General features: G+C 41.4%; 1 protein-coding gene across 1 annotated transcript in view; it reads right to left on the bottom strand.

The window, feature by feature from the left end:
* Positions 1 to 3,007: 3,007 nt before the first annotated feature.
* MTAP (methylthioadenosine phosphorylase) overlaps positions 3,008 to 27,118 on the bottom strand; it is a 52,431-nt gene continuing 28,320 nt past the window's right edge. The window contains exons 5-8 of the mRNA XM_072728167.1: positions 15,901 to 16,003; positions 11,286 to 11,525; positions 6,286 to 6,408; positions 3,008 to 3,954 (exon numbers count right to left, since the gene is read on the bottom strand). Coding sequence (XP_072584268.1) covers positions 3,916 to 3,954; positions 6,286 to 6,408; positions 11,286 to 11,525; positions 15,901 to 16,003 — 505 coding nt within the window. The 3' untranslated portion in view covers positions 3,008 to 3,915. The remainder of the gene's footprint in view (positions 3,955 to 6,285; positions 6,409 to 11,285; positions 11,526 to 15,900; positions 16,004 to 27,118) is intronic.

The raw sequence follows: 27,118 nt of genomic DNA on the forward strand, positions 1-27,118 counted from the left end.
CCAACAACCGAGATGGGAGAGTGCTGGGAGAGATCTGAGAGGGGGGCTGGAAACAGGAATGAGTGAAGAATGAGTGCTGGAGCAGGTGACACTAAAAGATCTGAGAGAACAGCAAAAACCAGAAAAGACTGAATAGCAACCATTGAGGTAGAAGGAAAACCAATTGTGGTGTCCTCGGAAGACATGTGAAGAATATTTATCAAGGAGGAGGGAGGGAATAAATGTGTCAAATGCTGCTGATAGGAAAAGAAAGATGAAGTCTGAGAACTCACCAGTAGATTTAGTAAGGAGGTGACTTTGAGGATGGTGGTGATGTTGAAAGTGGGGTACTGGCACAATCTAGATTGGAGTGAGCTAAAGAAACAAGAAGAGGAATTGGAGACCGAGATCTTTGGGGACTTTATCCCAATAAAAGGCAAAGCAATAAGACAGACACCACACTGAATTGTAGCCAAGAATTTTTTTTTATTGGGAGAAGTACCAGCATATTTGTGCCCTCGGAAAAATGATCCAATGAGGGAAAATTTGAGCATGGAGATGGACAACCACTAGAGTGAGGTCTTTGACCAGCTGAGACTGATGTAGGAAAGACAGGATTATATTTTCCTTTTTTTTTTTTTTTTTTAAAGATTTTTATTTACTTATTCATGAGAGACAGAGAGAGAGAGAGAGAGAGAGAGAGAGAGAGAGGCAGAGACACAGGCAGAGGGAGAAGCAGGCTCCATGCAGGGAGCCCAATGTGGGACTCGATCCCAGGTCTCCAGGATCACACCCTGGGCTGAAGGCGGCACTAAACCACCAAGCCACCAGGGCTGCCCGGATTAGATTTTCATTTACACAAAGATTCCTTGAACTTGTGCTAAGTTCAAGGAACTCAGGATCCCAAGTGAAAAAGACAAAGGTTTTCCTTTTATGGAAGTTCATCAGATAGGGAGATGGGAAAGTCCTTAACTGCATACATCCCTTTAAATATTTTATCTCAAAGTTTTCCTAAGCATTTGCTTATTATAAACAACTCCAGGATGCACTGGGGCTAATTTGCAAAACATTTCAGGTCTCAAATAAACCCTGGTATTCCAGGCTTCTCCATCGTTTCTTGGGGTAACACTCTACAGATAGAACTATTCAGGTTCATCTACAGAATCAATGAAAAACAATGCAAAATGATGCATTACTAATAGATGCAAATGCACTTATCAATAACTTGGCACTCTCCCAAAGGACTAGGTCACTAAGCCACAGCTTTTCCATTATGCCCATAATCCACTGGGGAAACTGAAATAAACTGTTCACCGTGTTTACTTAATTTTTTAGCTTAAAAAAGAAAAAGTGAAAGATCACATAAGTAATAAAGCACTCCAGGAAGAAATGGTCAGCAAAGTCCTCAAGAACGAAGAAATCAGAAAGATTATGTTGGTTTTGAATAAGGAGCAGCTGATGGGAAATAGCAACAAAACAGGAGTATACTCCATGTGAGAAGTCTGAAAGTGAGGTTGCTACTCAAGACTGCTGAATCAAGGAAAGTGCCCCTTGGGATCCCTGGGTGGCGCAGCGGTTTGGCGCCTGCCTTTGGCCCAGGGCGCGATCCTGGAGACCGGGGATCGAATCCCACGTCGGGCTCCCTGCATGGAGCCTGCCTCTCCCTCTGCCTGTGTCTCTGCCTCTCTATCATGAATAAATACATAAAATCTTAAAAAAAAAAAAAAAAAGTGCCCCTAGAAGTTGGTGAGGGAGAACTGTGCTTTCTGAAGGCAGCAAAATGCTCACATTTTTGCCTTGACATCATCAGATATGTACTAAGAATGAAAGAAAAGTATATATATATAGTATTAGAGAGTGGCAGATCAGGGTTTACCTCCGTAAACCTGGATTCAGATCTGTTATGTGATGTGTGTATAACTAATGTCCAGCCAGGGTTGAATCACTGCATTGGGGAATGTGAGAATCATAATCACTTGTAACCGAAACAGCTCAATATTAATGCTGGGGGGGTGGGTAACTGGTTTATTTTGTTGTTTACAACTAGCAGCTTATCTTGAGGACAGTCTCCTTAGACACAAACACACTGACTTTACACTGTTTAAACAGACAAGCTATATGACTAACAGACCCAGTAACAGACCACAGTGAAAAGAAAAGTAGTAATTCTGAAGAAAAAAAGATCTCTTTATGACAGAAAACAAAACACATTCCTATAAAGCGACAAAAAAGAGTAAGAAGCAAGCTTCTGTTTTATGAAAAAATCCAAACCACTCACTCATGTAAAATAACCAACTCATAAAAAGTAGAAACAGGGATCCCTGGGTGGCTCAGCGGTTTAGCACCTGCCTTTGGCCCAGGGCGCGATCCTGGAGGCCCGGGATCGAATCCCACGTCGGGCTCCCGGTGCATGGAGCCTGCTTCTCCCTCTGCCTGTGTCTCTGCCTCTCTCTCTCTCTGTGTGACTGTCATAAATAAATAAATAAAAAAATTAAAAAAAAAAAAAAAGTAGAAACAAAGGCCAAATATTAATTTAAAAAAAACTTGACACACTAGAATGTCTATTATCTCTCACAGAGTTTCAGACTGTGAGGATTAAACATTTTTTTTTAAAGATTTTATTTATTCATAGAGAGAGACACACACACACACACACAGAGAGAGAGAGAGAGAGAGAGGCAGAGACACAGGCAGAGGGAGAAGCAGGCTCCATGCAGGGAACCCGACGTGGGACTCGATCCTGGGTCTCCAGGATCACACCTCGGGCTGCAGGCAGTGCTAAACCGCTGCACCACCGGGGCTGCCCCTAAATTTTTTTTTAAACATTTTTTTTTAAAGATTTTATTTACTCTGTGATGATTAAACACCCAACTTTTCTCAAGTTGTTGCAAGCCCAAGTATCGTTCTTACTATACAGTTATCATTGATCCTTTTTTTTTTTTTTTTTTTTTTTTTTAACAAAATGAAGATGGAACTCAAACAAAACTCCTCTTAGGATTACCATCTTAAACTTTGCTTCACACCAGTATGTTTTCAAGAGCTGGATCTTTTTATTTTTAAGACAACTTTATTATTTGGTTATATTCATTGTAGAAAAATGTGAAGACACAGAAAAATATAAAGAAAATTAAAATGATTCAGTGTCCCAACCCCAAATACAGTTAACAAAAGATTATATATCCATTTCTGGTCTTTTTGTACATCAATGTAGAACTTTAAAACAACATTAGCAATGTAAAATGTGTACACATACCCTTTTTTCATTTCATATTATAGAGCAACCATTTCTTTAGGACATCAAATATTATGTGAAAACAGGATCTTCAGTTGGCTGCTTCACAATCTAATTAGAACTATACCATAATTTACCTCTGACTGTTGGGATATTGAGATTGTTTTGAATATTTGCTATTATGACTAATGCTATATTAGACATCCTTCCTTATACACAGTTCTTTGTATCCCTGATAATTTTTTAAAGATAAATTCCTAGGAGTGGGGTAACCAGCAGAAAGAGTATAAGTATTTTTAAGCCTTTTGATACATTTTACCAAACTGCCCTCCAAAAAGACTGTATGAAATTTATAGTCACACCAATAAACAGTCTAAGAATTCCCATTTCTTCTTCATATTTCCCTGGTAACATGGGAAACCCTTTATTATTACAAATTTACAAAGGTAAATGAGGTCTTATCTTTTTTCTAAAGTGTCAGATGTCAGAATTTTTCCACATGTTCATTGGTCATTTTTCTGAAGCAGTCTAACCCTTCTAGAAGGCATCTCTGATATGTGCACGTGTGGTCTAATTATGTTCTTCCTTAGTAGGCGAGGGCATGAGAGCTGCATGTCTTTTCCATGTTTTTTCCAAGTTAAGCCGAAATTTCCCAAATGACTGGAATTAGCAAGTCTTCTTGTCCTCTAGGTGGCCATGCTAGTTTAATGTCTTGGTAATAAAACAGAAAACTGGGCCATATTCTAAAAGAAAGAAAACAGGCACAGATCACAGCTGGCTGTAGGTTGTGATTCTTAAGATCAGGATAATCACCAGGAGTCCTAATTAAAAACCAGATTTTGATTTCAGAGACTTGAGGGCCCAGGGTATCCACACTTTCAATAAACTCAGAAAATTCTCATGTTCATTAAAACTTAAAAATAACCAACTAGACGTGGAACTTGCAATACAGCTCCTAACTCGTAGTTCCTCACTCTCCTTTCCTGCTAAGTGAGTTTTGCTTATCTCAAGAGGGCTGTCCAGGTTTTCCCAGATCTCCACCCTCTTTCATATCCCCTAGGATATGTATTACGCACTAACCTCCAGCCTGGATTAATGTATATCAACCTCTGTCATTCACCTTATCCCACTGGAAAACACCCTTGAAATTTTATTACATAAGTATCTCTAAACATAAGAGGATCATCTTCATCACCACAGGTCTTATGTACCTTTGTAAACCACAGCTGGCCATATGGCAGGTGCTCACGGTTTCTGAAATGAGTGAATGCATGACACACATTTCAGTGTACAGAGGACTGAACACACTACCCCCAAAATACCCCCAAGAATAAAGGGTTATTAATAGGGTGTGCCTTAATGTGTCACAACAAAGGCCATGATTCTCAGTTTCGCCTAGAGCAAAATGCTTCATTTTCTTTCTTTAGATCGTATAACTCTTTGAGAATCTGATGAAAGCTATAAATATTAACCCTCTTTAAAAATGCACACATAGGGAAACACACTATAATTGCATACTTTCAGAAACTTCTCAGAAGGAAAGGAGAACATGGATTTCTACCATCTAAGATTTATTTAAAAATGAAGCTGAAATGATAAATTTTACTCCTTGAGAAATTATATTCAAATTCGAAAGACTATGGTCAAAATGGGGTCAGTTGAAAAACCTAAAGAAAAAAATAAAACCCATCACGTCTTGCAGGTGACACTAGCCTCAGCAGCAGCAAAAAGTATGAGTCATATTTCCCACAATCAATAGTGTGCTTATTTAGACAAGCTAACGTCATGCTGTTCTTATTACACTGCACCCAGGGAGATATAACGGTTTCCAGTTTAAACGGACTTTCCTCAATTCTTAGAATTATTTTGTTTCCCTTTTCTTTGTAATTATTAACAAGGTTTGTCTCCATTTCAATTATGATGAAACACTTCATGGGGGAAAGAGGGGCTATCATTTAGTCATTTAGAATATTTAGCGCCTAGGTATAAAGGCTGAAACCAACACATGTATTTCCTGTCTCTTATGCACTTGAAGTCTAGTGGGAAAGACTGGAATACAAATTCCAATATTCCTGACTTTCCAGTCCTTAGGGCTGAGAGACACCTTGTTAGAGGGGTGTGTAGTGTAGCCTGCTGTATCAGCTTGCAAGAATCAGCTCTTTGGATCCATCAGTGGTTTTGGATTGATGGACTGAAATCGGCTATGCTGGAGCACTTAAACCATGCAGTCAATATCTGCTATAAATCATGGCTTCTCTGTGCCCAGCAGCTGTCAATCACTGACCACCATGCGGTGTCTTCATCACACTAAAATTGTGACTCTCATTCTAGGGCTCCTTGGTGGTAGCAGTTCAGGTAGGGAGGGTATTTATCAACTTTTCAAATCCTCTCTCAACTACCTGTCATAAGACCCAAGAGTACAGTATGTTCAACACCTTAGGCCATGCTAGCTACTTTCTCTGGATAGTAGGGGAATATCCAATCAATTTGAGGCAACTCCTTATCCAGTGTGGTTAATCAAGAGAATCAAAAAATGTCCAAATAAAAATCATGGGTCTCTGAGTTTAGCACTCAGTTTAAATGATATTCTGGGAACTAATGCTAGAGTTGAAAAGTTACCAATCTACAACCCATCCCATGTTTATCATTAATCACTGTCTTAGTCTGATATAACATCAATCCTAAGTACACTCCTGGCACCGTTTTGGTATTGCTATTCGTGTTTTGGCTTTAAAGGCTGCCAACACTTTGCCTGGGTCTGCCAAAGAGCAAACAGCTTTGTCAGCGATATAAGCCATGTACAGAACAAGCACTATCTTCAACCTTCTGTAGTATGACTTAGGAATATCCTGTAGAGCATGACAAAGTTAAGAACTTGGCAGACTAGATAATAAAACTCTCACCACCTCAACTTTCAGCAGTCTTGTATTACTAGCCAAAATCCATAACTACTCAATTTCACACTGGTAGTATGGTAGAAAAGAGCATGAAAACTGGTAGAGAACCTCTAGACTAGTGTAAGGCAGATGATGGTCCGTGGAAGTGTCTGCTTGCAGATGGCTGAGGGTACTTACCTTCAGGTTATGGAGGGTTTCTGACCATTCCATGGAACCTATCTGAGGTATGGTAGTGAGGAGTAAACTTTTGGCTTTATTGGCATTTTCTTTCAGGGTCTTTAAGACCCGGTCCACTGAAACCTAGAGAAAAAAAAACCCAGCAGAAAATGTTACTAGCAATTTTACAATTCCACTGCTGTTCACAGAACTGTAGAGTCAGTTCACTCCACTTCCAATCCCCTGGGCACTAGCTCTGCACTTTTCAAGGCAGGCTTGGTCCCAGAGGGGAGATGGTGGAGGAATCCAATGGTATCTCTAAAAAAAACTGGTTTTCAATATAACGTTTGAGAAACTTTCTCAGATGTATAATATGTTAGCAGGTCTGGAAAGGTGTGGCTAATGCTCCTTACATCCACAGTAGAATGGATTCCAGTCTTAAAACTGCTGCTACACTGGCTAGCCAGTCACAAGATAAGCACATTTATCTTTCAAGAAGTCTTCCAGCTAATAAAGAGAAATGCTGGAATCAGAGTATTGTCATTTTTATAGCTCCCAATGAATTAATGGATGGACATCACAGAACATCACAGAACAACGACAAAAACAAATCCCAAAACAAACAATCCACTTTAATGAGCTTCCTTACAGGAATCATATTAATTCAACACTTTTTTTTAAAGATTTATTTATTAGTTATTTTTTTTAAAGATTATTATTCATGATAGAGAGAGAGAGAGAGGCAGAGACGCAGGGAGAGGGAGAAGCAGGCTCCATGCAGGGAGCCTGACATGGGACTCAATCTCGGGACCCCAGGATCACGCCCTGGGCTTACGACAGGCACTTAAACCGCTGAGCCACCCAGGCTGCCCCTCAACACTAGTTTTGACACCTGAATTGGAACAAATCTCTAGAACCAGCTGTCAATTTAAAGGAAATACAGAAGAAAGAGGAATCTGTCAAACTACCCCAAGGAGATGAGTTCAGTGATCCAGAAAGTTTCCTGTGGGAAACTCTACAGGACAAATGACCTAGTTTCTCTTTAGAACACTTGGAGGTAAAAAGTTGTGATATCTGGGATAACTAGAAATGTGAACTGTGCTTTGAAATATTAAGGAATTACCATTGGGATGTGATAATGATAATGTGGTTATGTTAGGTGTTTATGGATAAAATTATGGATCAGAGTCCAGATGAAATATGATTTGGCCCTAAGCTGATACATTTACAATTGAAGCTGGATGTTGATTTACAAAAGCTCATACTATGGTCAACTTCTGTATATCACCAAAATTGCTTCCATAAAAACGTTGAAAAAAAGTTGTGAATGTAAGATGCCTATCAGAGGTAGAGTACTTGTCACACCTCACTATACTTAGAGGGAATCTGGGGTTCAAGCGCACAAAGGTTACATCTTTTTATTTCTTAGAGTTTATATAAACTCCAGACCCATCCCACAAACACGGAAATGTATTTAGAAAAAAATGACAAGCACTGTAGCCAATGGGAGTTCCATCACTGTGGGAATTCAAAGCAGTGACTAGCTGGGTGTTGCCAAGTACCTGCAGAAGCAAGTTTTAAGCAGAGTCTTCCAGTGCAGGCTCATGAAGCATCCAAGAGATTTACCTTATATTTACTGTTTTTCCTTTGATTGATGTATTTTTTAAGACTTTATTTGAGAGCAAGAGAGAGAGAGCATGAGTGGGGGGGTAGGGAGCAGAAGGAGAAGCAGATTCCCTGATGAACAGGGAGCTCCCAAGGCAGGGCTTGATCCCACGACCCCGAGGTCATGACCTGAGCTGAAGGTAGACACTGAACTGACTGAGGCACTCCTTCTTTTGACTGATATTGACTTCTTTGGACTCTGACCTCTCTTTTCTCTTTGTTTCTGCTGTTGGGCTCCATCCAAAATGCCCATTCTACTAACCTCTTCACAGTAAAATCTAACCCTCTGCTTAATGTCCAGCCTAAACAACAAGTTTTCTTCTCAAACATTTCTGCACCACCTCTCTCCATCATAGCTGCCTGGTGATAACCACCCTCTCTTAGGAGCTGGCACTATAGCAGCTACTCTACATTTGGTTTAATTCTCCCAGAAATCCTGCAAGGTTAGAAGTGTAAGTGAAAAACCTCCACCCCTCACCTCTGGCTCCACCCCACACAGGAGTAGATGGATTAGAGAACTTGTCCAGTCTCACAAGTAAATGGAGCAACAGGAATTTGAAGGTGGGTGTAGGCAACTCAAATCTTTGCACCACACCAGGCCGCACATCTGGTTTAAAGCTCAATGACACACATGACTGGGTGATGATGTGATCTCCGTCTGTGCTTTTCTTGTGGCATTTAGCATTATCTGCCTTCGTGCCTTACCACTTACACACAGCTTAGCTTCTCTGCTTTCAATGCAAGTGGCTCCAACTGACTTCTTTCCAAACCTCATGTAGTAAAGGAAAGCACCATTTGATCTGCAGGAGGCAAATATTACTAGACTGAGCAGAAAGCCAGAGGCAGGAAGCAACCTGCTCTTAGGGTGTGGCAGAGGCTGGAGCCTCCTGCTAATTGGAAGAAGCTTCTTAACATCCATAAGGCTGAGCGTGTCCCTTAGGTGACCAGAGCTGCCAAGTTAGAGATTATGCTGTGTCAGGATCTGGAAGTTTCTTACACAAAAAATGCCTTAGTAGTGCAGTGGTTAATTACACTGAGGAATCAGGACAAGGTATCCATGCAAAACAAAGAACCTGTGTTCAAGTACAACCCAAATTCCAGGGATCCCTGGGTGGCGCAACGGTTTGGCGCCTGCCTTTGGCCCAGGGCGCGATCCTGGAGACCCGGGATCGAATCCCACATCAGGCTCCCGGTGCATGGAGCCTGCTTCTTCCTCCGCCTGTGTCTCTGCCTCTCTGTCTCTCTCTGTGACTATCATAAATAAATTAAAAAAAAAAAAAAATTAAAAAAAAAAAAAAAAAAAACAACCCAAATTCCAAATACATAGATGGACTGACAGATGGATATCTTACGGTTTTACATGAAAATGGACAGCACAACAAGCATCTCTGAGATGGTGGGAAGGGTCATCTCGGAGAAGACGTCCCCTCCCGTAAGTGTGCTCATAATAGCTACCTGCGCACTTGTTCTTTACTTCAAAACTCCTTGACTGGGGGTGCCTCGGTGGCTCAGTGGTTGAGTGTCTGCCTTTGGCTCAGATCATGATCCTGGAGTTCTGGGATCAAGTCCCACATCAGGCTCCCTGCATGGAGCCTGCTTCTCCGTCTGCCTATGTCTCTGCCTCTCTGTGTGTCTCATGAATAAACAAATAAAATCTTCAAAACTCCTTGACTGTAATTTTGTCCCTTTTTCTATTTTATTTTTAAAAGATTTTTATTTATTTATTTGAGAGAGAGCAAGCAAGTGCGCACATGTACATGTTAAGGGGGAGGAGGGGCAGAGGGAGAGAATCTCCAGCAGACTCCCTGAGTGGGGAGCCTGACATGGGGCTTGATCCCACGACCCTGAGATCATGACCTGAGCTGAAATCAAGAGTCAGATGCTCAACAGACTGGCCACCCAGGCACCCTCTGCCCCTTTCCTCTATTTTAAAATCAGACAGGGGACAAGACAAATGATTCAGCTTCTTCCAGGGAAATGTAAGGAGTGAAAAGACAGATGGGGAATATCAGAAGAGATTTAAGAGGCAGATCATTCAAATGCAATGTGTGGATTATAAGGGACCCTGATTTGAACGGTTATATGAGACAAGAAGGAAAATGTAAACAGTCTGGATATTTGGTTACACTAAGGAATATCAATATTTCTTGGTTACAATAGTGGTATTGAAGTTATTTTGTTATTATTTTAGTTTAAAAAAGAGGCCTTCTGGAAAAATATTTACTTCAAAGTAATGAAGGCAGGGGAGAGAGAAGTGGGTAGGGGCACTATATACAGGACACAAGATTGGCCATGGCTAACTGGAAAGCTGTGTGATGAACTGGAGGTTCATTATACTAGACTATCAACTTTTTACAGATGTTTGAAGTTTTCCACAATAAGTAGAATATTTATTGGGACGCCTGGGTGGCTCAGTGGTAGAGTATCTGCCTTTGGCTCAGGGTGTGATTCCGGAGTCCCAGGATGGAGTCCCACATTGGGCTCCCTGCATGGAGCCCACTTCTCCCTCTGCCTATGTCTCTGCCTCTCTCTCTCTGTGTCTCTCATGAATAAATAAACAAAATCTTAAAAAAAAAAAGTATATTTATTTTGGAAGCCTGAATGAAGTGGTCTAGTGTCTTCACACATCAGCTGGACCTCCTGCCCAGAACCCATAATTGATCTCCTCTCTGAAATACTTACAGAGTCTACTCCTTCTTCTCCACTCCACCCAAGGAAGCCTGTCTTTCCCACCATTCTTACACCAGAAAGCCTTTTCAGACTGCAAATATTTGGTTGGGTCAATTGGATATGTACTGTTCACCATACTATTTCTGTAGAACCCTGAGCTTCCTTACACTGGTCAGCTTAACCTCTGCACTTCCCCCCAACCCCCCCAAAAGCCTCAGAATGTTTGCTCCTCACAGGCTTGTCTATCTGCTGTCATATTCCTACACCAACATCATCTAGTCATGGTAGGTTAAACAGATATGAATAGAGTCCTCTTATAGGGAAGAGGTAATAGGTCTTTCCCTTTGAAAACAAACATAATAACCAGTAGCACAGGATAAAGAAATGATAACCAAAACACATTTTCATCCTTAAAATAAGGCCCAAGTTGCAATATGATTCCCATCACACCTACATGTCCAAAATGTACTGTTTATCCTTGGATCAAAGTGTCTTTTTCTTCCCTGTGGAGATCATATTTTCCAAGGAGAAGTATAAAGAAAATACCTGACCACATAGGGAAAGCTAACTTTAAAACCTGGTAGAAAGGCACTTTCCAGACCCAATACAATGGAACTAATAGTTAAGACACTCCCATGATGCCTGGAAACCCAGGTCATACATGTTGAGAAGAGAATTCTACGTACCACTTCCTCATGCTCCTTCCAGCAATCATAATCTGTTGCCATGGCAATACTTGCGTAGCAAATTCCAGCCTCCTTAGCAAGAACCACCTCTGGAACCGTGGTCATGTTGATAACATCCGCCCCCCAGGTGCGGAACATGAAACTTTCTGCCCGGGAGCTAAAACGAGGTCCCTCGATTGTAACCATTGCCCCTTTTGAATGGCACCGGAGTCCTAACTTTTTAGCCGTCTCTATGAGGACCTAGAAAACAAAGAACCACAAACTCAAAACTTCAAACATAAGTAACAGCTGAGTTATTTTGGGGTTTTCCCTGATGTTCAACATGTTCCATTACTTAAAATTTTTACTGTAAATGGTCAGTACCTCAGGTCCTCAGACAGTGCCTGGAGATCACAGAACGGTGTTTTCTAGACCCTCACCCACTTACGTAACCCTGTTCCCCCGGCCCCTTGCACACACAGCTTACAGATACAAAAGCAAACTGTGAACTTTTTCTATATACCAGGCATTTGTTTGTATACTTTAATTTCACTTACTTCTTTACAGCTTGAAGAGACTAAGCTGGGTTGTGAACATGGATTTGAGTCTGATCCCTTCCCCTCCCAGGCTGAGCTAGGGTGCCAGTCCGAATCACATCTCCTCAAAGACATGCTAAGAATGGTTTCCAAGCTCCTGACTGGTATTTCACACAAGAGCTAAAGACTTTTCTAGAACCCTTTTTTGGTTAGAAAACAATTTCTGGTGGCTCAGCTAGGTAAGCATCCAACTCTTTGTTTTGGCACAGATCATGATCTCAGGGTTGTGAGATGGAGCCCTGTATCGGACTCCAAACTGGGCATGGAGATGGAGGCTGCTTCAGATTCTCTCTCTCTTTCCACACCCCCCAAAAAGAAAATGGTTTCTTCATAATCTCTTTAGCCTCTTGCCTCTCCCAAAACACATACAAAAACAGAATGAAGCTATTCTGTTTTTTTTCTAAGAATAAATTTATCATGATACCACTTTAAGGCCATGCATGGGTTTTAAAAACATTATTTAAAAGAATGATCATGGGCAGCTTGGGTGGCTCAGCTGTTTAGCGCTGCCTTTAGCTGGGGGCCTGATCCTGGAGTCCCGGGATCGAATCCCGTGTCAGGGTCCCTGCATGGAGGCTGCTTCTCCCTATGCCACTCTCGCTCTCCCTCTAATAAATAAATTAAATCTTTAAAAAAAAAATAAATAAAAGAATGATCACTTTTTCCATAGTCTAATTATTAATACACATCTAATCCTCAGGTTATCAATTTCTAGCCTTTTTTTAAAAAAAGATTTTATTTATTTATTAATGAGAGACACGGGGGCGGGGGCAGAGACATAGGCAGAGGGAGAAGCAGGCTCCATGCAGGGAGCCCGACGTGGGGCTCGATTCCAGGTCTCCAGGATCAGGCCCTGGACTGAAGGTGGTGCTAAACTACTGAGCCACCCGGGCTGCCCAATTTCTAGCCTTTGCTTCAACATTCCTTTCTAATTAAAAAATAAATTTAGCTGGAAAAAAAAATAAATTAACTGTTGGGATGTCTGAGTGGCTCAGCGGTTGAGCATCTGTCTGCCTTTTTGCTCAGAGCATGATTCCAGTCTGGGGATCAAGTCCTGCATCAGGCTCCCTGTGAGCTTCTCCCTCTGCCTATGTCTCTGTCTCTCTCTGTGTCTCTCATGAATAAATAAATAAATAAATAAATAAAATCTTTTAAAAAAATCAATTAATTAATTGTTAACCTGATTAAGCACTGCCAAAAATTCACTTAATCTTTCAATGTTTTCGTTTTCTCATCTGTAAAATGGGAATAATTAGATTGTACTATAGAAGTATTGTGAGGATTAAATGAGCTAAAAAATAATACAGCAAAGAATTGTATCGGGCACATTGTAAACACTGGATAAAGCTAAACCAGTCTTCTAACAATTACACTGGCACCTTCTACACTTATTTGCCAAATAATTGGCAAAGATTCCTGGGGTACTCTATATATAAAATAGTGTGACTCAGTGTCAATAAAGGCTCCAATTTAGGCCAAAGTCTAGCCTGCACATGTCAGAACCACATAGGCAAATTAACCTATTTCTTTAAAAATAATTTTCATTATGCTATAGCAACGGGAGAAAGAATTTTAATGAGAGCCCTGGCAACTCCAAATTTAGAAGCATGACAAGTCACAATGAACAGTTGAGGTTATATCATGTTTATTTATTATACTATATATGCTGAAAATAAGATTTTGCTGCTTAAAAACTTTCCCCTAGAGTACAGATTATAAATTTGTGGGCCTAAATCATTCCTCCTTCCCCTACCTATGTCCCCCATCCCCAAATTAAAATACAGCCAGCCCAGTCCTGTTTTCATTAAATATCTTTTAAAATCCTGAATAACAAAGCTGTATGTCTTAAGCAAACTTCAGTACTTCTAAAGATAAGTGAAAGAATATCACAACAACCTTGTATACTGGGCTGTGGCATATTGAGTTCTCACGTCACCCTGGGAGGCAGGTGCCTTGATAGTGAGGAGGAGGAAATGAAGGATTATGGATGTGGACCGGCCGTAGAGACAGACTCTGGGGTCTTGTCACTTGAACCAGCACTTTGCACCAAACCACAGGCTAAGAGATCTCTGGGTCTGAGGCGAAGACTCTTTCATTTGCATGTTTGGAGCAAAGATAATGGAAATCCTGAATTTCCCACTATCCTGCAAATGTATTAGCAGTATTAAATTACCCAAGCTAAATATATTTTATGTGTCTGGACTTTTGAAAAACTTGGCTTCTGATTACCTCCTAAAATGACTAGAGGTGAAAATATTTTTGGGGTAAAAGTGACATGGAACAAAACATTTACCCCACTAATGTGACAAGTATTTTTTTGTAGCAAACCATTTCATCCCTCCCAAGGGAAAAAAAAACCTACCAGTTTTTTGGTTCAATTTTCCAAAAACACTATTTGCATGTAAATACTTTCACATTTACCTCTTTATATATACACAAGAATATGGTACAACCACTGTTCACATCTTGTTCACCACCTGACAGTTCACCTTGACAATCCTTCCTCATCCGTACATGAAAGGTCATGTGAATGTTGAAAGTTAAAGAGATAATTATCAAGGGACACAGCACCAACTTCTCTACATTTCTGGATGGTATTTACAAATCTCTTTCAGAGTATGTAGGAATGAGGTCATATTTCAAAGACATTTTTTTCCTGTTTTCTTAAACCTAGTGTTCTTTTAGTCTTACATGGGAAGGTCTTAGCTACACCAAGAAGAGCTGAGTTAGTGTGGTCTCAAGGGAGGCCAAACCCTATTACTGGGAACAATCACCAAGCCACCACATTTGCATGTGTCTGTATACATCATTAGTATTTCCCCTCTCTTATCTTTACTGCTAGTACCTGAAATCAGTGTTCCCTCCCTGGGACAAAATCTCAGGCCTATTCTCTCCTTAGTCTATTTCTTCCTAAGCTGTCCCGATTTTGAAATGGACAAGAATCTCATATACATCTAATACCCTTAGAAAGCAAATCTATTATGTGGACAGATCTGTGTTTCAGAGGGAAGACTACCAGCAGCATTTGATATATTCTGCTGGTATCTGGAAACATATATTTCCCAAATACCCAAATACAAACTTAACCTGCCTTTTTTTTTTTAAACAAACAAAAAATGTATTTTCACAGAAATCACAGAGAAATCAACAAGCAGTGAGATATCTGAAATGGCTCCCCCTGACTCCTGGCTTCAGATTCAAGATTTTTGTTTGGATCCACAGTGAGGTTAAGGTGCCCTTGCTGTTAACTACAAGAAAACTACTTTTACACACTTACGAGGGCTGGACATAGAAGTTACAATAAATCTAAAAAAAAAAAAAAAAGTTACAATAAATCTGCTTTCCATAAGTAGGTGTTAAAATTATCTGAATGAGTAACATGCTTAAGTTGTTCCACTGATCTTTGTAGGGCTACCCCCTTAGTGCTAAGATTTTACTATAATCCTAGAGAGGAGGCTGAACAGTAATAGCCAAACTCAGCTCAAAGGCCAATGATACCAATCTGACAATTTATAGATTACCAAAAACTGAATTAATAAAAGCAGTTACCAGTTGTTGGATGTTGCATAACTTGACAGAGTTCAAAGCACTTTGTAAGTAATAACTCATTTATCCCTCACACAGTTCTATGAGGTACACGTTATCATTACCTTCACTTTCCAAACAAGGAAACTGAGGCCTGGGGGCATGGAATAACTTGTCCAACAACACACAACTCTTAAGCACAAGAGCAGAGATTTGATCCCAAGTAATCTAGTTCCAGACTATACACTCTTGATTAATATGCTGTCCTACACTAAATTATTTAAAAGACATTCTGACAGCAAAATCAAAACCTATAAAAAAGGTAGGTCGCAACTTTAGTGACAGAGAGTAGTGGAGGCAGTACTAACAAGGGGAAAGTCTTCTAGAAACCTTGCATAAGAAGCAAGCTTGAGAGGGGAAAAAAGGATCACCTGCTTAGCCAATTAATATAACTCTAGATGCCACCCAAGCCCTCCACAACTTATTTCGGTGCACCTTCCAGAAAGACTACGAACCTCTCTCGTTTTGGGGCAGAACGGTTCAGCCATGGGAATATGGCATACTCCTCTGGCACAGGCATGACTTCCATCATAGAAGGTCTGAGGCCTTTTGGTGGTCCTACAAAATAAAGTGAAAAGGTTTTTTTTTTTTTTAAAGCTATCACTCCATCCTCCAGGGGCTGGTGAATCCCCTGTATTGAGGTCAACACCTTGGTCCTTCATCCAGAATCAGGAGCTCTGGATAAGCTGAAGGCAATTGTTGGAAAAGCCCCTTCAGGACAGTATTCAGTTTTTCTGGCTCTGGGTTGGTGGCAACATGCCTTCCAACAGGAATTCAAGGGTGTGGTCTCGTGACTGACAGGACAACTGCAGTGGACTGCAGGTACAACTCAACTTTGAGCTTGGGAGGTTGGGTAAAACACTTAAGGAAGTCACTAGGAAATTCTGTCATTGTAGATGTAGAGAGCTGTACAGTGAGCCCCACACATCGCCATTACCTAGATTCAACCATTCAGATTTTGTCCACCTTGTTTCCCCTGTTAGCTTTTCCATGGTTGCAAATCTCAGACTTTGACATTTCACGCCTACTTCAGATGTACCAAAATACGGGATTTTTTACTGTAATGTGATCATCACTTTCAATAAAAATTAATTCCTCAATACCAACCAATACACAGACCATATGCAAATCTTCCTGATGTCCTCAGAAGTGTCTTTCATTTATGTATTTTTAATTATTATTTCTCTTTAACAAATGCTTTTTTAGTTTCAAGTTCCAAACAAGGTCCTAAACTTGGCATTTGCTTGGCCTGTCTCTGATGAGAGTAGCTCCTGCCCTCCACCCCCAACCTTAGTCTTTCATGCCTTTGACCCACTGAAGAATGCAGCTATTTGTCCTGCTCCGCTTTGGGGACTCTCTCTGCCACATTATTTAGCTTGTTTCTCTACCCGCTAGAATTGGTTCAGAAGTCTCTTAGTTCATCTTTTTGGTAAAACGTTTTGAATCCACAAAAGAGAGGCTAAAATTAACCCGGAGCCAAGTCACCCTGCAATTTTTCACCCAAAGTTTTCAGAATAAAGCACCTTCTATGTCCTTTATATTGTTCTCAACTTGAACTCATGAGTAATACAGGAAAGAGAGTCTTCATCTTTCCTACAGAGGGGAGGGCCGGGGAGGGACAGCCCAAGGGAAAGGAGGGGGAGGCGATGGCTTAACATCTACTTCCGGGAGCAGGAGGGAAGGAACAGCGTGGAGAAAATATACTGGTTGGGTTTATACAGCTGGTGTGCCCACCTACCAAAATTCATCTGCTACTTCCATCCTGTCACATACTAAAAACAGTAGCACTAGCTGGCACCAAAGTCACCTGGCTTAATAACGAGGCCTCAGTGCTCTGCAGGGATGAAAACCTAGCCTGTGCTCCTCCCAGCCCTCTGTCCTATGTGTCTTAGGGGAAGGCCAAGTTAACACCAAAGCAGTCCCAGATGGGGTTGAAGCACAGGTCAAATGGCTGTCCTAGCCCACATACACAGAAGCTTTTCTCTTTTTGTACAATTAACCAATAAAATCGTGCCTCGTACTCCAGCTCTGGCTTGGTATCAGCCTTCCATGAGTCAAGGATTAGCAATATCCCCATTTACAACCGTGATGAAGTACGAAAACAGGGTCACAGAAACCTCCAGCAGCTATACACTCATAAATACCATAACACCCCTACCTTACCTATCTATGCCCTCTCCCTTCTTTTTCTACCCCTTCTTTGCCTACTCACTCCACTTCATTCTGAACTCCCATCTGAAGACGAAAACAGGCACTAGTTATGTCACATAAACTCAATACTCATTAACTATGGTTTTCACTCCTCTATCAAGTGGAGCAATTTCCATTTTTCTCTTTAAACAAAGCTCTTGAGCTACTAGCTATAGGGCTTAGAAAGCAAACAGCCATATCTTTTTGATTCTCGATTTCTAATCATAAAATGTAGTTTATCCACCCAGCTTTTTTTTTTTTTTTAAGATTTTATTTATTCATGAGAGACAGAGAGAGAGAGGCAGAGACATAGCCAGAGGGAGAAGCAGTCTTCCTGCAGAGACTCCGGTGTGGGACTCGATCCCAGGACTCTGGGATCACAACCTTTACCAAAGGCAGATGCTTAACCACTGAGCCTCCCAGAAGCCCCAGCAATGAAGACTTTAATACCATTATTTCTAATGGTTTCTAATATTTCTAATGGCTATGTTGTTTAAGATCTAGGAAAAGGAAGGAGCAGCACATGAGAAACACCTCTTCACACAGCCTGCCCACCTCTGTGCTGTTCCACATAACTAACTTATACATCAAACATTCAATGAAACATCTAATAACCTAAACTTAAATCACTGTAAATAATAATACTCCTGTCCAGCATAAAATGATAAGGCATGATTAATGCTGAAGGCATTCTGACTGACCAAGAGTGATGGGATTTACAATCACTGGGGCGGTGAGTGGAGCACACTTTTTCCTTAATACAGTATAGTGTATAAATGTATTTTTCTCTTTCTTATGATTTTCTGTAGCATGCTTTACCATAAGAATATAGTACATAATATGTATAACAGATAAAATAGGTATTAATCGACTGTGCGTTATCAGGAAGGCTTCTAGTCAATGGTAGGCTATTAGCAGTTAAGTTTTTGGGAGGTCAAAAGTTATAAATGGATTTTCAGCTCAACAGGCATGGGTGTCACTGTCAACTGTAATTTGTTACAGCAGCAACAGGACACTAATACATGTACTTCTGTGGTTTAAGATATAATCAACCCAGTAATGGCTTCCACAGTAATAAAGAAACAGTGCTGAAGGTTGGCCCCCACTCTGGCTTCTTTAGCAAGGGGACTGTGAGTTTCACTTCCCCATTAGCTTGGGAGCCTCTGGGAAAACAGATTCTGGGACTGACCAATCCAGCTGGCTTTACCGTTCACTTAGTGACTGTGTGCTTCATGGAAAAGTCAATCTCATCTCTCTGCACCTCAGTTGGTATCCATTTTCTCATATTTAGAATGGGGAATAAATAACACCACCTACCTTCCAAGGTCGATATGACGACTTAAGGAGACCCGGGAAGCAAGTGTTCAGCACTACCAACTGCCATTTATGGGAAATCTGCCTCTGTACTTCTCACTTGTCAACTGCAGGGCCTGACACGTTTACGGACCTCGCGTTCAAAGTATACAAAAACCGTGGAGGCCAGCAAACAGGGATCCAGGCTAAGAGAAGTCAAGTGTGCTTACACAAAAAAACTGCCCATGGAAGAGTGAAGGAGGCAAAATTGTGTTGTGTACTGGCAAAGGAAGTAAGTTCCAGACTGCCAAGGAGAAAACACTGGGCACTTTCACATACAGAACAGGGACAAGCCCAGAAAAAAACTGACTGGTAGGTTGTTTCTGAATCAAAACTCTTGAATTGGCTCTCTGAGAGCCATTGGTTAATAATTTTCCTCCAAGGAAAAGTTGAGCAAACAACAAGGAAAACACTTGTCCTACCACAGAAGCAAACACAACTGCACATCTCTGAGGAGGCACATGTCCCCAACAAGCCTCAGCATGCAGGAACATGAGTCAATTAATCTACTGGCAAAGCAGGGCCAACGGCTGCTTCTAAATAGCATAGTTTTGGGGAAATGATTCCACTCACGTCTTAAAAGATATCCAAGTAGTAATGCGCATGGACAAACTCAAACTCAGTTTCTAAGAAAACAAAATAAAACAAAAAATCCTCCCAATCTCTTTTCTTCCTCTTTCTCTTTCTCTCTTTCTTAAGATTACTTATTTGCCCCAAAGAGAGGGAGAGTGGGGGGTGGGGAGACAGAAAGATAGAATGCAAGCAGGGAGATGGGCAGAGGGAGAGGACAGGATCTCTAGCAGACTCCCCACTGAACTCAAGTCCAACTCAGGGTTCAAGGGCTCGATCCAACGACTCTGGAATCATGACCTGAGCCAAAATCAAGAGTTGGACCCCCAACTGATGGAGCCACCTGGGTGCCCCCAATCTCTTTTTTCATTAAAGCCTGAGCTCAGAGAGAAAGTGGAGGTGTTCTCCGTAGCAAGTTTGTCACAGCCACCCTGACACCCAGTAGCTCTGCTAGCAATTTATCCTACAGGGATATTCACACAAATAAAAGATGAGTGGCATGACATTGTTACCTGAACCACAGTCAATAAAAACTGATTTCCCACTGAGAAGGCAGCTTAAATAAACCACATACCCAACAATGGAAGAGTGTACATGTGTTAGGAAGAACACAGTGGTATCTGAAAGCTAAGAGAGATGGTTAAAAGGGAAGACAACACATTGTGAGCTAGGATAGAATAAAAAGAAAAACTGTTCTTTTTCTAGCATTCCTACAGTCACATATTGTTTTTTTTCGTGTTAAAAAATACATAAATGGTATGCAATATGGACAGTCTCACAATATGCTTGATTTAATGATGACAGACCATGAAGACTTTTCTGTATTAGCACATATAAATTTTTTTAATAAATTAATTTTTATTGGTGTTCAATTTACCAACATACAGAATAACATCCAGTGCTCATCCCGTCAAGTGTCCCCCTCAGTGCCCGTCACCCATTCCCCCCCACCCTCTGCCCTCCTCCCCTTCCACCACCCCTAGTTCATTTCCCAGAGTTAGGAGTCTTTATGTTCTATCTCCCTTCCTGATATTTCCCACACATTTCTTCTCCCTTTCTTTATATTCCCTTTCACTATTATTAGCACATATAAATCTTGTTTAAAGTTTTGAATAGAAGGCGATGGATATATCTGTATACTTAAATAAATATACAAAAAAAAAAAAAGGTAATTAAAGCGGTGCCTAGGTGGCTTAATAGATTAAACATCCGCTTTTGGCTCAAGTCATGATCCTAGGATCCTGAGATCGAGTCCCTTGTCAGGCTCCCTCCTCCACAGGGAGCCTGCTTCTCCCTCTCCCTCTGCTATTCCCCCTGCCTTGTGCTCATGCTGTCAAATAAAATCTTTTTTTTTTTTTTTTAAGAATTTATTTATTTATTCATGAGAGACACACAGAGAGAGAAAGAGAGGCAGAGACACAGGCAGAGGGAGAAGCAGGCTCCATGCAGGGAGCCTGATGTGGGGCTTGATCCCGGGACTCTAGGATCACGCCCTGGGCAGAAAGCAGGCGCTAAACCACTGAGCCACCCAGGGATCCCCTGTCAAATAAAATCTTTAAAACACAATGGGTAATTAAAAATGGCATAACCAGTATCTCCACATGAAGTGTCTTGTGCATGGTTCTCAAAAAACGAAGAGGGGATCCCTGGGTGGCTCGGCAGTTTAGCACCTGCCTTTGGCCCAGGATGCGATCCTGGGAGTCCCAGAATCAAGTCCTGCATTGGGCTTCCGGCATGGGGCCTGCTTCTCTCTCCTCCTGTGTCTCTGCCATTCTCTCTCTCTCTCTCTCTCTCTGTGTGTGTCTATCATAAATAAAAAATATAAATAAATAAATCTTAAAAAAAAATGAAGAAAAGGAGCAATTTCCAGTGAAAGGCCACACACATTTTCAAGTTTAATGGTGAGATTTCACCAAATTTCCCTTCAAAGGGCTATAGCAAGGCATACACCCACCAGAAACATAAGAGGATTTCACTTTTACCACATTTCCTTTTTTTTTTTTTTAAGATTTTATTTATTCATGAGAGACACAGAGAGAGAGGCAGAGACACAGGCAGAGGGAGGAGCAGACTCCATGCAGGGAGCCTGATGTGGGACTCGATCTGGACTCCAGGATCACGCCCTGGGCCAAAGGCAGGTGCCAAACCACTGAGCCACCCAGGGGATCCCCACCATATTTCCTCCTATACTTTTTAAAATTTATTTCATTATAAATATAAGTATCATTTTTTAAATGCTCTAAAACACAGGTATGTTGGATATCATTTTAGTTTTGGCATACACTAGAACCCTAAAGACAATTTAAGTTAAAAATGTTAAAGTATACAACAAATAGGTGAAGATGGCAAAAAACAGCAAAAACAAAAATAAGGCCAAGTCACCAACGGTTTACATCAAAAGGATACTTATATTCTAGGAAATATGAGTAATTTTAAGATCAACAGGATTATGAGAAAGTCTTCTAAATTTCTAGGTGTGGGTGTGCACATGTGTGGATGTGCACACACATATTTATGGACAGCACTGTTGTGAGCATGTTTATTTATTTATTTTTTTTTTGTGAGCATGTTTATTAATTAAAAATTTTAAAAAAGATTTAGAGAGAGAAAGAGAGAGACAGAGTGCACAAGTGGGAGGGACAGAAAGAGAGGGAAAAGAATCTCAAGTAGATTCTGTACTGAGTGCAGAGCCTGACACAGGGCTTAATCTCACAACCCTGAAGATCATGACCTGAGCCAAAACCAAGAGTTACAGACGCTCAACCAACTACCCCACCTTGTTGTGAGCATGTATGTAAGTGAAGGATCAAATCCTAGAAGGTTTGGGTCATGGAGTTAGGGCATATAAGGTTCTTATCTGGAGCAGAAATGTAGGGCACTTAGGAGGAGAAAGAGAGTTTAAAACTGCAGTGGGAAGGGGCACCTGGGTGGCTCAGTCCATTAAGCATCTGCCTCTTGATTTCACTCAGGTCATGATCTCAGAGTCCTGAGATTGAGAACCATGTCTGGGTTCTGCACTGAGAGTAGAATCCACTTAAGATTCTCTCTCTCCCTCTCCCTCTGCCCCCTGGTGCTCCCCTTATTCTCTCTCTCTCTCTCTCTCTCTCAAAAAAAAAAAAAAAAATTAAAACTCAAGTGGAGAGTAGAGGAAACTTTGACATGAGTGACAGGAACGGCAACTGATGACATGGAATGAATCTGTTCTATTAATCAGAAGGAACTGAGAGTTTCTGTATTTGGACAAATGTCATTAAGATCTCACCATTGGTCTATCTAATGAGTGATTATAGGGCCATGGGAAAGAAGAAAAATCAATAATGTTTAGATTCCAATGAGGAGGCAAGACTGCCTAATAAACATGTACAGTTCTCCCTTCTTATTTTCTACTTTTCATGAGGTCTTGCTAAACAAAGCATGCAGAGCAGCAGTGCAAGAACAAAATCCTGGCTCTGACATTGGTGGTGTATAAAGTCTCTACGGGCCTTGGTTTTCTCATCTGTACAAGGGGGTCATAGGGTACATTAATGATGCTGTGATAATTAGCAGCGCCAGGAATATAGTTAGGACCACAGAAGCAGCTTTGTTTCACAATCAAGTATCATGCATATGGCTCCTGGTCAATGTATGATTTAACAAATCCTGTTTACAACTTCACTACATTCCATAGGATGGCTGTTCAACCACTGCTTTAGGCTCTTCACTCAAGAAGCCATCTATGTGTCTAGAAAAATACACCATTTGGTGTCTAGAAAAATATGCCATTTGGTGGTTTTATTCTTAGGACTACAAGCCACAAAAGGGAAGGCTTGTTGGACAGGTATGCATATTTTAAAACTTATTAGTAAGTCAGACTGCCTTTTAATGAGTTCTAGGGGCACCTGGGTGACTTGGTCAGTTAAGTGTCCAACTCTTGCTTTTGACTCAGGTCATGATCTCATGGGCTGTGACACTGAGCCCGGCACTGGGCTCTACGCTTAACACAAACTCTACCTGAAAATTCTCTCTCCTTCTGTCCCTCTTCTTACTCCTGTGCTCTTCCTCTCTAAAAATAAGTAAATCTCTTTAGCAAAATTAAAAAAAAAAAAGAGTCCTAACTATCTCTACCAGCAATAGGCATGTGAATGTTAATTATCCAGGACCAAATAGCATTTGACATGTGGGAAGAGCTTAATATTTCTTCACTTAAAAATTATCCAGAAATAACAACTTCATGTTCAGAAGAATAGATGTAACCAGTTAATAAGCATTAATGTTTCACTGGGGAGAGGGAAATGGGCAGGGATACTTAGTACAAAGGCAATGGAAGAAACTGCCACAAAGGTGATGATATTTTTAAGTACATGTCAAAGATCATCAGCATTGATGACAAAAGGAACTAGGAAAAAAAATCACATCAAATTACAGGAAGAGCTGAGGTTTTCTACATAGAGAGCTTGTTAGGACATTCTTTCCTCTCGGACTGTGCTATTAACTCCGAGCTGGTATTAATCGCTGCTCGGTAACAACCTCAATCGAAGATGAAGTTCCAGGGCAAGCCCTCCCAGAGAAGACCAGATGCTGTTTTCAGCACTTTTTTTTTTTTTTTTTAAAGTAGATTCCATGGAGCTCAATGCAGGGCTTAAACTCAACCCTGAGATCAAGGGTTGGACATTCAACAGACTAAGCCACCCAGGCATCCCTCCAGCACTTTTCTGATCATATCTTCGTTTCTATTATATTTTCAGGGAGTAGTCTCAAAACTGGCTTTGCAGGAGGCATGCTGGTTAAAAAAAAAAAGAAGAACAGGGATATTAAAGAAAGCACTGATCAAGTGAAGGCAGAGGTGACAAAGAATGGAGGATGGCTCCAAGCACCAACAGGCATGACCTGAAGCCGGTCTCTCCATGCAGGGGTGGCAGAGAGCCATAGCAGTTGACTGCCAGGCCATGGCAGTGCCACAGTACGATCAACCTAGTAATTTACCAAGTAGGGAAGAAGGAGCTGAGGTGGGGTGAGAATGTAAGTGTGGGGTTAGAAGGCATCCAAGGGGACTAATTTAATCTTGAATTATAAAGCACGAGGTATCTTTGGGACCCTGTCCCATACCTGGAGGCTAGTGTGAATCTGAAGCGGGGAGAGCAGAGCTGGAAGTCTGTGTGTGAGGGGGTGGTCACAGGCTTTGGACGTTCACAGAATTCAAACTCCACAGGTCCCACTTACTAGGCAATGACTGATATTTTTGGGTTTTAAGCTTCCTCAACCATACACTGCGAAAACTACCCTTGTATGAGGTGAATGGATTAAGTGATTTGTGGCACTCGGTAGTAACTCAAAAATTCAGAGCTGATCAGATTTTTATTAAGGGAAGGGCTCTCAGGTGAGGCAGTGATAAGACAACTAGGTTGTGAAGAATGTGGGAACTTTGGGAACATGTCCTGCTTCCAGGACAGGTGTAGGCAGGGAGATGACAAAAGGCAGGCAGGTACACAGCTGGTGAGAGGGAGGGGGAAGGAACATGGCCCACTGATATCTAATGGTTTCTGTTTTCTTATAAAGAGGTGACATTCTCAACTCAAGAGTGCAGGAGATGGGCGGGAAGCTGCGATAACAGTAAGAGTTTGAAATAGCTGCTAAGAGGAATGGGAAAAGAGCCAAGGGAGGGCTTCCTGTGCAAACTCTTTACCAGAACCCCGACGTAGGTGTATAAAAATCCACCCTCTGCCCCACAGATTCAAAGCTGGTGATTAATGGACATCAGAGCGCATCTCAGCCTCTGGAACAGTCCTTCACAGGGGCGGGTACCAACAACTTACATCATGACATGGAGATCGAGGGGAAAGCACAGAGCTCTGGGAGGGGGAAATAAAGTGACATAATCCCTTACCACTGTTTACAGCGGGACTTTCCTGATGAATAAGCCAGCAAGCATCAGAGGCACAGTTTAGTCAAACCTTGCCCTATTCTAGTGAACAAATAGGCCTCCTAAAAGGGACGACATTAGAACTCAGGAATGGACGCAACACCCTCAGTGTGCAGATGAGGACACTAAGTGACAAAAGAATTTGGGGACAGAGCCAGGAAACAATTCTGGATGTTCCCACTTCCAAGCTGGGGCTTCTCCCACTGCATTCTTCAAGCAGAACCTAGCTGGGTGGCTCAGGCATATCAGGCCAATGTGTTAACAGTGTTTTACAGAAAACATGTGCCTCTAGGCATCACACTCCACTGTTTTTCATCTTAATTTTTTTTTGGTTGTATTCTTCTCATTGTCCAAAAAGAAAAAGTCCTTATCTGCAAAACATTCCTGATAAAGACCACTATTAAAAGTATGAATCCCAGGACATCTGGGTGGCTCAGCAGTTGAGCGTCTGCCTTCAGCTGAGGGCTTGACCCTGGGTCTGGGGATCAAGTCCCACATCGGGCTATCTGGGAGAAGCCTGCTTTTCCCTCTGCCTATGTCTCTGCCTCCCTCTCTCTGTGTCTCTCATGAATAAATAGATAAAATCTTTTAAAAAATTAATAAAGTATGAATCCTATCCTTGTCCTTAATGGATACATTTGCTGGACCCAGCTTTAGACAGTGACAACAGCCAGAGCAATTTAATGGGTCCCCCTAATTTGCATCCTTCTTTCCTTTTTCTTTTTAAGAACTTATTTATTTATTCATGAGAGACATAGACAGAGGCAGAGACATAGGCAGAGGGAGAAGCAGGCTCCCCTGTGGGTGAGCCTGATTTGGGATTTGATCCCAGGACTCCAGGATCACAACCTGAGCCAAAGGCAGACCGCCAACTACTGAGCCACCCAGGTGTCCCCTGCATCTTTTTTTTTTTTTTTAACTTAATAGAATGTGGGCATATTTCCAAACAGTTTATAGATATGTGGTGAGTTCAATCCTTTTCCATGCTAACAACCAGAAGTTATGGTGAAAAGGAGAAAGGTCATGTGTTCAAGTGCTAGAATTCTCTACCCTTGTGTACCCTGCATGGCATGGCTCATCAGTAGTCTGGGTTGACAGGTAATGCTGCACATAAAGGGTCTGTATCATAGAAGAATCCCCAAATTATGGATCTTGAAGTACCTCCCTTGTGAGATCCTTTTAAAGTATAAATAGCCTCACAAGGGTCTCCTGGGGCAGAAGAAAGGTCAGATGCACTCTTTCCCTAGTTCAGATGGACTGTGGAATGGCCATCAAGAAGTGAAATTAGATCTATTCTTAACCAGGTTTTATATCCCAAATTGTCGAATGACTTGTGGCTCTGACAGCAAGGACCTCCATCAAGGCAGAAGAAACGGGATCAGTCGAACCCAATTCATCAGGCACTGAAGGAACTTATCGTGGACCAGACTCCTGTGAGTTCTTGGTATTAACTATTTTTAACTTTGGTACCGTGATTGCATGTGGAGCCCCCAGACCCTGGGGCAAGGGAAGAGTCAAGCAACCCATCACTGTACGTAAGAATGGGAAAGTGACAAAACCAACCCGGTTCTGATATTTAAATATGAGGCCAAGATCCATTTTGCTTTCCATAGCTGCCCTGATCACAAACACCAAGAGGATTATTTTCACTTTATATATTA

This window comes from Vulpes vulpes, chromosome 12 (assembly GCF_048418805.1).
Source record: "Vulpes vulpes isolate BD-2025 chromosome 12, VulVul3, whole genome shotgun sequence".
NCBI classification, from domain to species: domain Eukaryota; kingdom Metazoa; phylum Chordata; class Mammalia; order Carnivora; family Canidae; genus Vulpes; species Vulpes vulpes.